At 37.3% G+C, this 17,929-nt stretch overlaps 2 protein-coding genes across 4 annotated transcripts in view; one reads left to right on the top strand and one right to left on the bottom strand.

Moving 5' to 3' along the window:
* Positions 1 to 3,737, top strand: part of APG3 (Peptide chain release factor 1) — a 41,744-nt gene extending 38,007 nt beyond the window's left edge. For 2 of the 3 annotated variants that reach the window (XM_090002263.1, XM_090002259.1), the window contains 3 exons: positions 2,430 to 2,513; positions 3,245 to 3,366; positions 3,473 to 3,737. In XM_090002263.1, the coding sequence (XP_089858389.1) occupies positions 2,430 to 2,513; positions 3,245 to 3,319 (159 nt within the window). In that variant the 3' untranslated portion in view covers positions 3,320 to 3,366; positions 3,473 to 3,737. The remainder of the gene's footprint in view (positions 1 to 2,429; positions 2,514 to 3,244; positions 3,367 to 3,472) is intronic. The other variant, XM_090002260.1, reaches the window with a different exon arrangement.
* A 1,655-nt stretch (positions 3,738 to 5,392) lies between these two features.
* Positions 5,393 to 12,599, bottom strand: LOC149839093 (E3 ubiquitin-protein ligase). The gene is made up of 5 exons (XM_090002258.1): positions 12,465 to 12,599; positions 10,087 to 10,241; positions 5,920 to 5,981; positions 5,772 to 5,828; positions 5,393 to 5,698 (listed from the first exon to the last, which is right to left on the bottom strand). Exons 1-5 carry the CDS (start codon positions 12,578 to 12,580, stop codon positions 5,633 to 5,635), a joined length of 456 nt encoding a protein of 151 aa, XP_089858384.1. The 5' UTR covers positions 12,581 to 12,599; the 3' UTR covers positions 5,393 to 5,632.
* Between the last annotated feature and the right edge of the window lie 5,330 nt (positions 12,600 to 17,929).

Genomic DNA, 17,929 nt, shown 5'->3' with positions numbered 1-17,929 from the left:
AAAAAATCTCCAAAATCTGATTGCTTGCTGAATAACTGTTCTACCATGTATAACTTGAAGTGCAACACATTCCATAACACGAATGAGAAAAACCACTACTGAATCATAATGAATTGGTCAGATGGACAAGAATTTCAACTAAATTGTTTTATGCATAAATAAACATATCTTCCACATAATGTATCTTTAGGATAATGTGTGAAAGAAAATTGTTAAAACTACTGAAGATTCAAAAAGTTTACTACAAACCCTTACTGAACCTTACTATGAAATTGGGATTTTAAAAGAGGACAATCATTGAAGTCTATAATTGACTGACTTTGAGTTGGTCTAGTTAACGGTTTAGTGATTGTCTCAATTCCTGTAAACAGCAAGGTTAGACATCCAAAACAACATAAAAACTGCTCCATCAAGCAATTTAGCCTGACGGATCATCCCACACTGTTTGGGCACCCACACTAACAAGCTCCTGGAGTTCATACCATTTCTCAAAGATTAATACAAAGTTAATCATACCGATAAAAAATCCAGCGATTATGTGGAGGGAAACACACCCGGTGCTACTCTGGTGCGGCAAGAGCTGCCGCCTTCGTTGGATCAATTATCTGAGGTCGGATCTCAAGCGTGGGAACTAAAAGAAGGAATATGTAAGTTAGTCATTCCCCTTCCCCTTATTATGAATAGAATAGCATCCCTCTTCCTCGGAAGAGATTGAAAGAGCAGTTAATTAAGTTGGGTATCCATTGTTCTTTGAGAAACTAATCATCCTTCATGAACATTTAAAGAAAGAAACATAGCATCTCCTAGGAACAAACAAACATGAATCATTAATCTTACTAACATCCAATGTGTGTCAAGGAAATATTTTTATCATATTGTTGATAGAAAATAGGGATTCGTACGAGTTAATCATACACGACAATCCCTCACCTTCTTTTTTCTTCTTCCTTCGTCTTCTTCACGTTCTTCAGGCAGTGGAGGGCAACACACCGGTTGCAGAGCGGCACGCCGGCACCAGGAGGACTGGAGTAGGGGCGAGGCGAAGGGCGCAGGGGCATGGAGGGGGGCAACACAGCAGCCTGCGGGTAGGAGTCGCTCGGGCAGAACAGAATACAAACAGCGTTTTAGCCTTTTAGGATTTAGGGTTAGTATTAGGGTTAGTATATATACATGTGATTTTTTTGTAATTTTATTAATTAGCTTAGGGTATTTTAGTAATTTTATTAACAGGGACGAGATGGGGCGGGGCGGGGGAAAGTGTAAGTCCATTCCCGCCTCCATCCCCGCACAGGTTTTGATTTTAATCTCCATCCCTGCCTCCATCCCCGTTTCATATCCTCCATCCCCGGTCCAAACAGGGCGAGGGGGGCGGGGCCCCGCTTCCCTCCGGTCCACTGTCATCCCTAATTCCAACACATGGGTGGGTTTTTATAAAGTTCGAAAAATCAGTGGTCCAAAATCTTTGTAAATTTTTGAAGCTCCAAACATCATTTTTTTCATCGAAAACACATGATCCAGGTGTGGATTCTTAGTAAATCGACCATGCCCAACACATTTATAGGGCCGGAACCGCATAAAAAGCACCTTAGAAGCTGAAAAACCTATTCAGCATGCGGTTTAGCACGGACCCATTACTCTCTCTCTCTCTCTCTCTATATATATATATATATATATAGGGAAGGGGGACTGTCCAACCAAAGAAAGGTCCAAAATCTACAACCAATGATGATCAAATGACTCCCCTTCTCCAATGTTTGAGTGTTTCATATATCGGACCTTGTATATTTGTTCTTTATAATTTATTTAATAAGAAACATGCTTTGCACGCAAACTTTGACATGTAGACATGTTTTTCAAGGCGTGAAAAATTGATGGCTCACAATGCATTTACAACTTTACAATATAAAGTGTTGTGGTCTGTTGATTTTTAGCACTTTGAAAACCATCTAAATATCGAAAATTCATAATCTAAAACATGTAGCTTACTAAATAAATATAAAGTCCCAATATTTAAAGACCGATCGATGAAAAACTCAATCGTTAGAGAAGGAATGCCATCAATCATTGTCGGTTGTAGATTTTGGACTTTTTTGGTTGGATGGTCCCCCTTCCCTATATATATATATAATTATATATGTATAGGCTGGACTTTTCTAAGTTTTACACCCTGAACCAAGTGGCATGAATCCCAAGGTGGGTTCCTCTATTATTTCTTATTTTTATTTGGAGTTGCTTTTGTTTCCTTTTTTCATGAAACACCATCTTTTGGTAAGAATTGTTTTTCTGGCAAAATTTTAGCTGACACCAAGTAGTTCGAAGGTTTGCTGATGATCATTCTTGTGGCAAGACTTAAGTTCTATCAAGCCTGGGTTCTTCGACATCCTTTCATTTTTTATTGTTATTCTTATAGTAGATCTCTGCTCTGACAGGATAACCGAGTCACTGACCACAGACTGAAGATGAACTTTGAACTCACATCATTCCTCTCTGGTGATATAGAGACAGCTGTTCAGGTATATCTTGATATTTTTGGTTAATTAGCTCTTTCCTGGACAAGGCTGTTATTAGTGTTTGGATTTATTTATAGACCATTTTTTCTTTCTTTCTGTTAATAATTTTGATACAACAACCTAGAATTCTGGGTCTAGCCTAGATCTAAACACTCTTTTTTCCCCTAACAGAGCTGGGGAAATAAGGCCCCCTTCTTTTATAACAGTTAATCAAATTTGAACTTGCAACATCCCATCACATGGTGACGTGCACTAACTGCTCCTACCACAAGAGTGGAGCCCCCTTTGGTTGATCTAACATACTTGGATCTGACCTAGATCCATTATGATCTGTTGGAGTGGAGCCCTGGTGTAATATGGGAATTCACTTGGGTCCCATCCATGGCTTGCAAAGGCTGAAGCCGCTGAACGCTAGTCATCAGGCATCTTAGGCCTGATCTCTATTAAACCCCTGCTTGGCCTTGGTCTGCCTGGATCTGTCATGAACCCATTTAGCCCTGGATAAAATTGTCATGTAAACTTTGTCCTCCAATCCACCTTTTGTTTTTGTTCTTGATTATATATGATAAACAGAACTGCTATAAAATTTTTAAACATGTTGGCTGAAATGAGCTTCCATTTCTATACTGTCTTTAGACTGAGTTGGATTTATGCTTCATACATGTATATGCGCAAGCATGCTTGTGCTATGTTAGTTCACATTCGTCAACTACAGTCCCTCGCTTCTCTTGCAGTCCTGTGTATCCATGGAGCAGAAGGAGCTGCTTGAAGAGCTTGCAGAGTCTGTCAGCATGCCAACCACATCATAACTAGGTAGCTGAAGAAATGAGGCATTGGATCAATCAATTTTCATTTTGTGAGTACAGATTTGCATTGATTTTGCAATCATGCTTCATATATTTTGTAAATTTACAAGGATATCTGGTGTGTCTGTTCATGGTCATACACATGCTTTCTTGCAGTCTTGTGCATGCATGAAGCAGCAGGAGATGCTTGAAGAGCGTGCTGAGTTAATCATAGTCTCTACAACCTGATTTATAGACACTGAAGGGAACAAAGGGTCTTCACATAGATGATAATCAGATCTTCTGCAACATGTGAAATATTGAAACTGTCAAAATGCTGAAAAACTGCTATTTGTTCACCTTGTGCCTATTCTGGTGCCTGTAATCTGTTATATTTTTGGTAACTACAAATCATCAGTTTCAATAGTGCCTTTTTGGGAAATCCTGAGATGTGTCAGCTTCCTTCTGCATAGCATGGTTCCACATTGACATTGGTCGAGATCCTAAGGTTTATTTTTGGCATCATCCATCTTAAAGATGGACAACTTTTATGTGAAGTTGGATCCCTTTTCGGATAACCAGCTTCCTTTTGTTTGGGGGCCTCCATGCTATATTCGATACATTGATATGATGAGATTTGTGACATTCAAATGCACCCTAATTAACTTGTGCTCTGTCACATGCATACGGATGTGGGAACGGGACATGAATCAGATACACTTCCTATATCCGCATCGTACGATACAATAATTTACAAAACTTAGGATGCAGGGGCACGGCTGCTCACACATATAAATGTATGTGTATAAAAAAAAACAATCTTAAATAGCTATAGCTAGGAACATCAAACAATCAAGTTAGGTTGAAACTGGAATATAATTGATGTTAGATTTTAAAAGTGAAAGATCTCAGGTGAATACAAAATAAGTAAATAAGATCATAAAAGAAAATAAGCAATTAATGACACAATGTTGACTGTGTCCATGAAGTGTTGTTTCGTGTCAAAACGGGATACGCATGCTAAATGAAGCGTCCATTCTTGTGACCTAACTTTTGTTGACTTGGTCACTGCACATGCATTGGTCAAAGGAAAATCGATCCTACTATCCTATCACCTTTTTGGTCCAGTTTGGCACGCCTTTTGATCTTGTTTTGTACTGTTTATGGGTTATGATGGGCTAAGAAACAAGGATTCTCCAAATCCCTTCCTCAGCTTTATCTGGATATATTCTTACTGTCAAACAGAGTCTAAAATAAACATGATAAGCACAAATTGGCCATTTTGTTTGACGAACCATGGTACACGGTACACCTTCAACATACAACATAACCAATTCAAATTGTTTGTTGCTACAACAGGTAAGTAACCATGGCTGTTAAACTATGGCAGGTGACCAATGCAGTTTTGTAGAAAAGTAATTTATTGATCTATATAGGATTCAAACAATATGACAAGTTATGAATAACCTTTAAGATTATTTTAAAAAAATGCAGCGATATTAAAAAAAAAGAAAAAACACTCCAACTGCTAAAGCACTAGTTTTCATTCTCATCAGCAAAATTCAAGATTGTTTACTGTTTACAACACCCCAAGGGGTTAAAAAATTATTCATGTATCGACATCATGACACTGACTTCATGTTGTCCTGCTTGTACATAAAAAAAACGGAAACTACTCCCTTTTCTCTCTCAAAACGAAAAAAAAAAATTACTCCCATTAAATAGTTTTGCATGTCCAATTTCTGCTAAAGCACTAGTTTTCATTCTCATATAAAGAAAAAAATTTTTTACTCCAATTGCTAAAGCACTAGTTTTCATTCTCATCAGCAAAATTCAAGAATGTTAATTGTTTACAACACCCCAAGGGGTTACAAAATGATTCATGTATGGACATCATGACACTGACTTCATGTTGCGTCCTGCTTGTACATCAAAAAAAAGAAAAGGATATTTTACAAACTACTCTCTTCTCTCTCTAAAAAAGGAAAAGAGAAAAAAAGAATCTACTCCCATGAAATAGTTTTGCATGTTCAATTTCTGCTAAAGCACTAGTTTTCATTCTCAAAAAAGAAAAAAGAAAAAAATAATTTACTCCAATTTCTGCCAAAGCACTAGTTTTCATTCTCATCAGCAAAATTCAAGAATGTTCACAGTTTACAACACCCCAAGGGGTTAAAAAATGATTCATGTATCGACATAATGGCACTGACTTCATGTTGCGTCCTGCTTATACATAAAAAAAAGGAAAAGGATATTTTACAAACTACTCCCTTCTCTTTCTCTCAAAAAGGAAAAGAAAGAAAAGAATCTACTTCCATTGCATGTCCCTTGTAATGCTCACAACTGGCCCTGTTTCATCTTTTTCTTAGCTTTTTTAATCTTTTTAGTATGTGCATGCAACCGCTCCTGCAATGTGAAAAGCAGGTTGTTTATAATGCTTAAAATGCAGGTTTGTGGAATGACAAGAACTACAAACCTTCTTCTTCTTCTTTTTGCCTTTTCTATTTTTTCCATCTTCAAACTCGGCAGAACCCTGTGAGATTAAATGTTTATTTCTAGGTTATCATAGCAAAGGATGCTGTAGTCATACAGAAACAAGGACTGATAACCACCAGGACACCAACCTCTCCACAGTCTGAAAAAGATGTCACATGCTTTATGCTTTTTCCAGATTTTGAAAAGCAACCTGAAAGAGCATAAATCAGCAAAAAAACCCAGCAATACCAATTGATGATAAAGAAAAAAAATGGCAAGCTCCTAAGTTGTTTTCCTGTTTTTTTTTTATGGTTCCTTTAAACTTTGGAGCTGCTATCACTCAAATAATTCTTGCTCAGCACCAACAAACTGGTAATCGAAACTGAACACAAATGTAAACATAATCATTCCCATGACCATGCACAAACAATACAAAATCTCTAACAATACAAACCAGCTACAACCACAAGAGGTGCACATACCTCACCTCACAAATGATTGTAAGACTGCAAATAACACTAATGAGTGCATATAACTCACCACATTGAAAAACAACATTTCTTGTCTTCATAAAATGACACTTAAATAAGAGATATAATAGGAGAAAATATACGAGGTAAGAGAGCTTGTAATAAAAACAAACTAATGTCACAAAACAGATATCAATTTTAACAATCTTTGGTAACCCCATGGAAAACATGTGAACTTCTCTCATTTTTTTCACACACATGTTGATGATTGTGCTTTGCAATTTTGTTCTGAATCTGGTGCTCTGTAAATTTACCCTGCTTTTCCTTAAATATGAAATGATGCAACAAAAGCTTAAAGTTTCTAACGTTACACACTTGCAATTTAGACAATATCACAAGAAAAATATGTATTAGACTGGTCATAGCCTGTTCCATTCAAGAAAGTCAGATTATGTGAACTGTGTTGTGCGTGCTTGTGCACGTAAGTCTCAAGCTACCCTTATCACTCATTCTTTTGCCTTTCTATTCCTCCAAATTTTGAACTTTTTCTGTTGGCAATGCCAAATGAGAACTTGTCATTTGTCTGCCTTCATGCTGCTTAAGCAGTAAAAATGAGTCAGTTGATTGATGAAAAACAAATTAGTATGCAATATTGAATATTTACTTTGCAGATTATTACAATTTATGTAGTATGAATTTAATGATTGATGAATATTATTGTGTTGTATGACTGACTATTTGTTCGTTTATTTTTTCTGAAACCATTATCCCAGTTTAAACCTTTTTTTTTGGGGTAACTTTCAGTCATAGTCATGTCTTGGTTGTAGGTAAAATCTTTGTTCTTGGGATATTATAAGCTTTTAGATAAATCTTGGCAAAAATCTCTATACTAAAAAATACAATATAACAATAATAGTAAAATAAGTAGGTTTTAGTAATTTTCTTTTCAATAATGTAAAGAGAACACGGAAAATCTCTTAAAAATAAAAATAGAAACTAAGAGTACTTGTATTTAAGATATAGAAAGCATAAGCAAGGAAAAGTTTTGTAAATATAGTGATAAATATCAGGGTATTTTAGAAATGTTTTCAACTTCTAAAAGTTTTAAGCTTTTAGAAGTGATAATTTTATTATTTATTTATAATTTTAGATATTTTTTATAGTTTTTTTAAGTTTTAAAAAAAAAATTTGAGGCTTACGCTTTACGCCTCGCCTCAGATTTTAGTGGAGTGCCTCGCTACGCCTCAACGCTTTTCACAACACTGCCCTCACTTGTACTCTTTATCATTAAAAATCATATAAACCATACCCTTTTCTTTTATTTTTCATATAATACCATATAAATCATTGTCCCTCTACTCCAATATCTGACTGTAAGAGTGCATGTATGTATGCTAAGGTAACATAACCTACCTTGAATATGTATTTATTCATAATTTTTATGATACTTTTATTACACATTCATTTATATTATTCTTTAAAACCCGATATTTTCCCAATTTTTTTCCGAAAAACAAGGGTTTTGAAAATCTCCTCAGATTTTCCCTTGCTGAGAATGACATTTGTGACTCGAACAAATCCTGTTGCTTCAAGCTTTGAAAACTGTATTTTTCCTGTAAACGAGTTAGCTTGAGCATGGCTCAACAGTCCAGAGTTCAAATCCTACTACTTTCAGCTCTGGAATAATTTATTCTCTTGTAAACGAGCCACCTCAACTCACCATAAAAACAAACCAAGGTTCAGCTCATTTACCAGCATGCGTATGAGAGAGAGAGAGAGAGAGAGAGAGAGAGAGAGAGAGAGAGATCATCATGATGTTTTGGAAAAAAATAAAAAACAAGGTCAATTAAGAAGGGTTATGTAACATGAACTCTTCTTAACCCTTGCACAACCACATTGACGTGACTCAACACAGGTGCGAGTGTGGTCAACCCACACCTGAGGTAAAAAAGGTACAAAAATGAGCTCGATCAATGTTGACCAAGTCATTTTTTGTCCTTGCTTTGAAAAATAAAAAAAGGCGTAAATGGGGTTAGGGCTACGTCACAGGGACATTCCACTTAGGAGGCAAATCACATGTCAGTACGACACATGGATTCAGACACGGGACACGTTGCAATTTGCATAGGACACTCAACACCGTGTTCGATACGGTCAACACATATGGCATGGTGTTCAACACACTAACACAACGTCTGAGAGGTTTGACACGGTGCCCGACATATTGGACACAGGTTTGACATGCTGACACGGTGTCAGACACGATCTAATTTAAAATTTTTTAATGTATAAATATATATTATATAAAAATATATAATATATGTACAACCATGCCCTCGAATCCTAATTTTTGAAAATTGTTGTATCATACCAAGCGTATCTACTGCATGTCTTGTATCCGCATCTGCATCCATGTGAAATAGGTTTCGCTCCCCCCCCCCGCCCTGTTCTGCTCCCCTTTCGCTCACCAGCAATGACGAGCCCCTCTCTCTCTCTCTCACTTTATGACTTTAAAGCAGGGTCCTATGTTAGCGCGCAAACACCTGGCCCTGCAAGGACCTTAGTTGTAAAAAATGTCACCTAAGCATAGGGCTACCACCTAGGCTTATGGGTCTCAACTACCTAGGCGATGCCTATGCAGTTCCCATCTAGGCGGTGCGTCTTTTTTTTCCCTTCTTCTTCATCCCGCCCCCAACCCCTTTTTTCTTCTTTCTTTATTTTTTCCTTTCTTCTTTTCATTTTCTTTTTTTTCTTCTTCCTCCTCCTTTCACCCCTCCACTTTATTTATTTTTCTTCCTCTTCTTCTTCTTCTACTATTTTTTGTATTCATGTTTCCCCTTTTTCTTTTTTGTCCTTTTTCTTTCTTTTCCCCTTTTATTTTTACTTATTATTTTCTTTTTTTCTTCTCCTTTTCTTTTTCTTCCTCTTCTTGCCCCTCCACACTGTTCTTTTTTCCTTCCCCTTCTTTTTCATCTTCCCTTTCTTTCTTTTTTCATTTTTTTTTCTTTTTTCCTTCCATTTCTTTCTTTTTTTTCTTTCTATTCTTTACATGTATGCCTGCGGTTTTCACAAATATATGTGTGTGTGTCTGTTTTATGTTCAATGATATGCAATTTTTCAAATTTTGCAGTATATTACACTGAATTACACACTTCACTCATAATTGCCATCATATGTTACTAGATTTAGCTATTTATTGTAATATTTCTATTTTTGTTGATGTTTTGCTTTTCTGATCCCGCCTAAGCCTCGACTAGTGTTTTGACAACTACGGCAAGGACAACGGTTGGGTTGGGTTAGGTTGGGTTGGCATGAATCAAACCTGGGGTTTGACCTTGTCTAATTCAAACAAAACCAGACCTGGGTGTTGATCCATGTCTGATTCAACTAAATGAGACCTGGGTTTGGATCCAGGTCTCATTTAGTCTTAATCAGAGACAGGTCTGGGCCTATGTTTGATTCAGTTTGAATCAGACCTGGGTCTGGGTTCAGGTCTAATTCGATTAAATGAGACTTGAATCTGGGTCCAGGTCTGATTCCGGCTAATTCAGACCTAGGTTAGGGCCAGGTCTGATTCAGAGTCATGTATATCTACCCTACCCGCACCCCACGACCAAATCCTTTGAAACTGTCACATCGTCGCATCTGCACTCATACCCACATCCATAGCTGCACCTATGTGACACAGAAGAAGGGCATGTTGGCTTCTCCTTAGAATCTAGATGTCAAGACTTTACCATGTTCAATTTCTTACACTAACGCATTTTCTACTTCATATCTAGTTATCAAATAAATAAATTATATTTGGATTAGAATGACAGGAGTATGAAAAGAAATGCCACTTACTTGCTTTCAGAGTGTCCTTAGCATTTCTTACAGCCGATTCAACAAGTGCAGGGTCCATGGAAGTCAATCCTTCAGGCTCTTGGAGTTTTCTTTCCAAAAATTTTGCTAAAGCAGCAGCTTTGTTTGTTGCAACTGGACCTCCTGGATGTGCCAACCTTCTCAAAAACATAATCAATAAATATTTGTACATGTTTGTCTACAAGGTTTAGGATTAAAAAAAAATATAAGACCACAAAAGAAAAGTCAATATAACATCATAAAATCAGTGATCCCTTACAGGGAAGTTACACTATTGATTCATCTAATAAATGTGATAAGTATAAACAAATAAATATGCCCTTGCACTAGTTGTATCTAAGACATCCATTTCCGATACAACAACAAAACTGCAAAGAAATTTAAAGAAGCACAAGGCCAATGTATTATAGCTATTCTTTATTATTCCAAAAAGATCACCTTCATTTTGATCAAACTAGAACTTACACAAGGAAATGTGAGATGGCTGCATCACAGTATTTGAAATTTTATCATAATCATCAATTCTATGTTCTCTTGGTTGCTTTGAATGTGAAGTCATCCAAACTTTCTATCAACTTTAAAGATTTATAACCTAATTTTGCTCCATGATTACCTACTCACTCTATTCTTCTTTAATGACTAGGAAAGGATGGATCAGATATTAGAGGTGTTTAACAATGCAAGTCAAAGCTAAAAAAAATATCTTGCAAACTCATTCAAGGTATCACAATGCTCAAACTTAAGAGTGCTTATTTTACTTCGTAGCTTGATTTCATAAACAAAACCATGACCATAGATCTTCCCCACATGATAACAAACTAGCACAGTTAACACCACAAGAAAACTCAAGCATATGCTATAATCTACGAAAAGGAAAATAGAACCTAGCTACTAGAGGTGACCTCAAGATATGGCTTACAAATTCAGAGACTATAATTTCTTAAAATCCTAATAAACCGAACATAGCCAGAGGGAATGGTATTATCACAGGCACTAGGCTACTAACACAGCAGCCCACATATTACTGATAACCAACATTAAGTTGAATCATTGACCTTCTTTAAGTATCTGTTAAGAATATGTCTTTTTGCCTGCTTTATACATGTCTAAGTAGCTAATGATTTATAATCACTACCTACCAATTTTCTCATATTTTACTCAAGAGAAACAAATCAAGTCTAAGGCCTTGTTTCTCGGATGCCAATTAGTACTTGAAACAGACCACTCAATGCGCTAAAGTTCAAGTAATTAACTACGTTAGGTAGCTTAGTTGTACAGCTATCCGCCACACTTGTCATCAGGTTTCTGAAAAGTCAATACATTCTAGTGTACAAAGGCATCCGAGACTCACCATTTTGATCTTTATGTCAAAAGCAAAATGGTCAAAACCATAAACACTAGCAACAACCAACCAATTGCAGTTAGTGGGGGTAAGATTTTGGTATTCAAAGTACTAGTTTCTAGATATTGGAGTAACGTACCTCTCTATTCAATCACATAAAAGATGGAAATTTTCCAAACCAAGCTTCTTACTTCACAGGATCGCTAAAACTCTCCCAAACCTTATCCCAGTTAGGCAAAAGAATCCCAAATTGGATTTCACATACCTCTCTATTCAAAGAGAGAAGAGATGGAAAACTTCCAAATCAAGCATCTCATTTCAAAGAAGTCGCTAAAATATCCCTACCCCAAGACTTTTTATGATGTATACGCAGAAATCGTCCAAAAACAAAGATCACAATGCAAAACAAATAAGAAGCCATTTAATCTCTAAATTTCAGTTCCACCTTCCAATCAATCACCAAAGCATCGACATATTCAAGAAAACGAAGAAGAAGAAGAAGAATTCAAAATTTTATCCAGAAATAAAATACTATAATTTCTGAAACTAAAGTTCACGATGCAAACAAATAAGAATCCGTTTACTCTCCAAATTCAGCTCCGCCTTCCGATCACACTAATAATCAATCACCACAGCAAATTCACAAAAAGAAATAAAGCCAAATAAGAAGAAGAAGAAGAAGAAGAAGAAGAAGAAGAAGAAGAAGAAGAAGAAGAAGAAGAATTCAAAATTTGACCCAGAAATTGATTACTATCTTCTCTGAAACAAAAGCCCGGAATGTAAACAAATGAGAATCCACCCACTCTCCGAATTTCAGTTCCACTTCCAATCGCACCATAATCAATCACCAAAACATCAACGCATTAAAAAGAAGGCTTAAAAAATTCATCAATCACAAAAAATCCTAATATGCAACCCATCAAGCAGAAAATGGATCACAACTACAAATGTACCTAACACCACATAAAGCAATCTAGGGTTAGGTAAGAATCGCAGAGAGAGAGAGGGGATTATCAACCTGGGATTGGATCGATCGGGAGGGAGAGGAGGGAGTGGGGAAGAGAATCGGCTCCCTCGGAGGGCCCGACGCTCTTCCTCCGTGAGGGACTCCGCATCCTTTCTTCCCTCTTTCATTGTTTCTCTCTCTCTCCTCTCTCAGTGAAAGAGGAATTTATACCCATCCGGCCGACGGTTTCCGATTCGTCTTGGGTTTGAGAGTCCCGGTTCATTTCATTATCCCGATACTTTGGACGGACATATCCGGTTCTTGAAGAACTCGTTTCGTGTGAGTCCGATTATTTTGATCGGAACTGACTTTTGCAGTCACCCACTTCAGTTTTAGCGGATGAACGCATTTGGGCAACTTACCATAACAGGAAAACCGGATCCATTATCTAACTCAATTGTCATTTGTCAATATGTTGATTTAAAACAAAGCTTTTGTGCTATTTCTTTAGGTGCGTTTGATTACTTTCGGATCTCAGGTCCTAAGTAATATCAAAGCTTAGGTTGTGTTTGAGGCCCTTGGATCTCAAATTTGAGGGAGATCCTTGGATCATTTGAGATCCTAGGATATGAGAATAGATTCTGATTCATAGGTTTTCAAGGGCTTCACTTATCTGGTAGGGGCTGCTTGTGAATGTCACCAAGTTGACAAGACGTCACAAGTTTGAAATCCATGAGCCGCAAGGTGAAAGCTGAGTGTACTCTCCAATGGGCAAGGGGAACCTCGAGGGTTTTATCTACTGTAGGCCAGTCAATGTGCAGTCGGTGAGAGCGGTTTCTTCATGTAAACATAAAAAAAAAAAAGTTACATGTTTGAGAAACCTTGGATCTTGCCTTGGACCTGTGCCCCACCACCTAAAATCCAATGTTCTTTTTTCTATGAAAAAGTGAAGAAACCATGTGGCAACCCCTTATCCAGTGTGTTTGATGAGTGTAGCAATGAGAGACAAAACGAGAATTATGAATCTGAGATCCATATATATACCTAGCCTAACCCTCTTGACTCAAGCCAAAAATTCATCAATCTCAATGCTGCTTTTGAATTCTATTGATCATCGGATCTGTCCCATGTTTGCATCATGCCAAATTTAATACATAAATCTGAGATTCGCGTCGTTCAAAGACGCCCTTTCAAATGCCATGTTCTCTCCCCAAAGGTCTGTTAATCTGGCAAAGATTGAAGTTAAATTGAAGGGGACATAATTAACGGGTTCAGAAGGTCCAATGTTCTGTATTGCCTTGATGAGAGAGATTGGTACCTCCTAACAATATGACAGTGAAGACAGGTTTATCTACTTTTTTTTTTTTGTGTGTTTTTATTCTTACCTTACATATATGTTCTACATAGTTGGTCAGTAAGAATAGGCTTTTGAATCATTTAATTATGACACACATGAGCATGCTTTTTTTAAAACTTGAAAAATTGATGACTCGGAATTCTCACTAATTTAAAGACGCATAAAATCATATTTTTCATAGAAAAACATGATCTAATAGTTTTTTCATTTTTAAATTATAACCCAAAGAAACCGCACCTGGCACGCAGACCTGATCGCGCTGGCTCAGCCTACCATACTCACTGTTGTCGTGTCTGCTGCGTAAAACTCCAAGGCTAGGACCCTTGCCCCTAGTAAATAGATTATTAAGTTACCAAGGGCACACATATGTAAAATAGGTGAAGATTGGGGTTTTCACACACACACACACACACACACACACAAGGAAAACACGATTTTAGAGTAGTTTGGTCCAACTGCAACCTAAGTCCACTATGGGGTCTCTCTCTGATTTTTTACACCCCAGAGAGAGGGTCTCTCCCATCCATTTTTTATAGATAGGTCCAAGAGTAACATGTTTTGGGGACTTCACATATAAGGAGACCAGTTACAACTAGACTCCTTTTGATTACATGTTTCTTTTTTACAAGTCTTTTTCTTGAAAGAGAAGTCTTTGCTTCAGTTACCTTGTTTAGGAGGAGTTCTTGTTTGGAACCACTATTCAGTTGAGAGACTTGGTTGAGATCCATATTTTCAACCTGAGGATCCACCTCTATGTGTGGACCTGTCTGGTAGAGATATAATGCATCACATTCTGAATCTAAATCTGGATCTTCCTTCACATGCTCCCTCAAGCTAATCTCTCTAAAATTCAACTTGTCTATGAGATTAAAATTTTGTATCAGGTAGAATCTTTGTAAAGACGTATGCTATTTGATTTTCATACGGGACAAACTGGACTTCAACTTCCGGATATTAAAATTCAACTTCCATATCACCTTGAGCAACCTTTTCTCTCACAAAGTGATAGTCAATCTCTATATGTTTTGTTTTGGCATGGAACATAAGATTGACTATTAAAATAATTGAAAACCAAGTCATTTTGGAAGAACTCCACGATAACAGATTGGGTCCCAGATAAGTAAGGTACCCACCAGTGAATCTTCAGTCACCGGTTAACACTAGAGAATCCAGCAAGCTTGAGATTGTTGGACTGCTTGATGTGGAAGCTATAGTTGAGAGATCCTTTGAGATATCACAAAACTCATTTGACATGAGTCCAATGACCCAGCGCGGGCTCATGCATAAATTAACAAGCCATGTTTATGACAAAGGCTATGTCTGAACGAGTGAATTGTAGAGCTCCCATAATAGTTTTATATTGAATTGGATTTTCTCCTTACAAAATTTTGAAAAAAAAATATTAGCAGTTGCAGGGGTGATAATGTTTTTGCAGTCTATCATACCTGATTTAATCAAGAGATCTGTAATGTATTTCTCTGGGTCAAAACAATTCTTGACTTGTCCTGAACAACTTTGATGCTCAAAAAGTAGTGTAGATGGCCTAGGTCCTTAATTGAAAATTCTTGACCAAAGGCTTGAATGATGGTTATGACCACTTGGACTGAGCTTCCTGTCAAAATTATGTCATCTACATATATTAGATTTGAATGTACATTTTTACACCATGTTCTTGACGAACAAATAGGGATGAATATGCATGAGACTCCGTAAAGTTGGGTTTCTCTAAGTACACCTTAAACCTTTCAAATCATGTAGTCAAGGTAACGTCTGTTTTCAAAACCTCGAGGTTGACTCATATACACTTCTTCCTTTAGATATCCATGCAAGAAAATATTATTAACATTTAGCTAGTGAATCTGCCATCCACAACTTATTGTAATAGTGAATATTGTTTTGAGGGATGTGGGTTTAATGACAGGCCTAAAGGTCTCAAAATAAGCTACACCTTCTTATTGATTGTACCCTTTGACAACTAGGTGAACTTTATAATTGGCGAGTGTTCCATCATCATGACACTTTATTTTGTATATTCATTTACAATTAACTAGGTTGTGGGTATTAGTTGGAGGAATAATAGTCTAGGTCTGTTTTTTATTCAGGGCATAAATTTGATCTTTCATGACATATTGCTATTTTGGTTCCTGCATAACTTGACTAAGGTCACAAGGTTTCATCTATTCTTGCAATACTTCAGTCAAAAAAACTATAGAAATGTAATACTTCTTGGTAAGGAAAGATCTGGGCTTTAACGTATCATCCAGGGACTTGGTTAATTATCATATGGCGAGTCTTCATTAGAGTCAAATTTGTATGGTTGTCTTCACGAGTTGGATCAAACGATTCATAGACATATGCTAGGTTCAACTCATTGGAGGATACACCATGGGACTCACTTGATGAATTTGGATCAGAGTCCATATCTCCAAGATTTTTTATTTCTGATTCTTAAGGGAAACTATGGCTAGGACTAGTTAAGAGAGAACTAGGCATGGAGATAGGTGACGACGTTTTAAGAGTTTGGGTTTGTGAGGAGTTTTGTATCCAAGAAGTAGTTTCCTTGACACCCACATGACTATTATATATTATTATTTTTAGCATACAGAAAATTAGTTTTATCAAATACAACATGCCTGAAAATAAAAACTTTTATTGAAACAAGATTATAACAGATATAACCTTTGTAATTTGTATTGTATCCAATAGACACACATGCTTTAACACTAGATGACAATTTTGAGTCAGTGCATGCATCCAAAATTTTTGAGATGTTCGTACCCGGTACATGATTTAATAATAACTTATATGGAGACTTGTCACCTAGGTTTGAGCTTGGAAGTCGATTTATCAAATAGGCCACAGTGCGAAAAACATCAATCCATAATTTTACATCTAAAATGCATGAACCAAAAGACTCATCCCTTGTGTTTACACTCAACAATATTTTTTTGTCAAGTTCTATCTTGTTAACACATTTGTGGGGTCAAATTTTCCAAACATGCTTGAAACATAAAAAATCAACACTCTTCGTACCATGAGGACAATTAGATCTTCTTTCTCTATATATATATACATCTTAGCTGCTTAAAAGTTACCTACTTAAATGTACTTAAACATACTGACCATTGGATCTAAAATAGTGACTTAGATCTAGCAACCCATATTTCACGGGTTTGCTTTTGCACAAGTTTTTGTTTTTGATAACACATTTCTCCCCTCCCTCTCCCTCTCCCTCTCCCTCTCTCTCTCCCTCCGAAGCAGGTTATATGTTCTCCCCCGAAGAGGGCAGTTAGCTACATCTTGTGTTCGGGGTCCCAATGAGTACCACATATTTAAGCATGTGCATCTCGTATCCTCATGTTTGTTAGCATTAATTAGCGTTGGAGTTTGATGCGATTGCAAAGACTTAAGTACCCTCTCCTCCATTGGTGCCAAAAAAAATGAAGATTCTAGAAAATAAGTGGTTGTAAAGACTTAAGTGCCCCGAAGATGATTATTTAAGACCCAGTCTCTGCACTGCAGGATTATCCGAGAAAGAAATCTCCCCTGGAGGAGGCCATGAACATCAACCTTCTCACACTCTCTCTCCTTTCTCTTTCTGCTTCTGTGCACATCCAGCAGAAGATCCTATATTGCTCCATCAAGCACCGACTGACCTGCACATTGACTGTTGTGGAGCCTGATTCAGAGTTTTTACCCTTACAGGAGGAGGGTTTGAGGGCTCCTCTCAGCGTGGGTAGCATCATTCAACTAAATGAGTTATGAATCCTGATTCAGAGTTTTTACTCTTACAGGAGAGGGGTCTGGGGGCTCCTCCCAGCGTGGGTAGTATCATTCAACTTGAAGAGTTGTGGAGCCTGATTCAGAGTTTTTACCCTTACAGAAGGGGGGTCTGAGGGCTCCTCCCAGCGTGGATAACATCATTCAACTTGATGAGTTGTGGAGCCTGATTCAAAGTTTTTGCCCTTACAAGAGGGGGGTTTGAGGGCTCCTCCCAGCGTGGGTAGCATCGTTCAACTTGATGAGTTGTGGAGCCTGATTCATAGTTTTTGCCCTTACAGGAGGGGGTTTGGGGGCTCCTCCGAGCGTGGGTTGCATCATTCAACTTGATGAGTTGTGGAGCCTGATTCAGAGAATTTTTACCCTTACAGGAGGGGGTTTGGGGCTCCTCTCAGCGTGG

This window comes from Nuphar pumila, chromosome 4 (assembly GCF_984573655.1).
Source record: "Nuphar pumila chromosome 4, dmNupPumi1.hap1.1, whole genome shotgun sequence".
Taxonomy (NCBI): domain Eukaryota; kingdom Viridiplantae; phylum Streptophyta; class Magnoliopsida; order Nymphaeales; family Nymphaeaceae; genus Nuphar; species Nuphar pumila.
The sequence above is the reverse complement of the archived record's forward strand: the minus strand, read 5'-3'. Positions and strand labels throughout refer to the sequence as shown.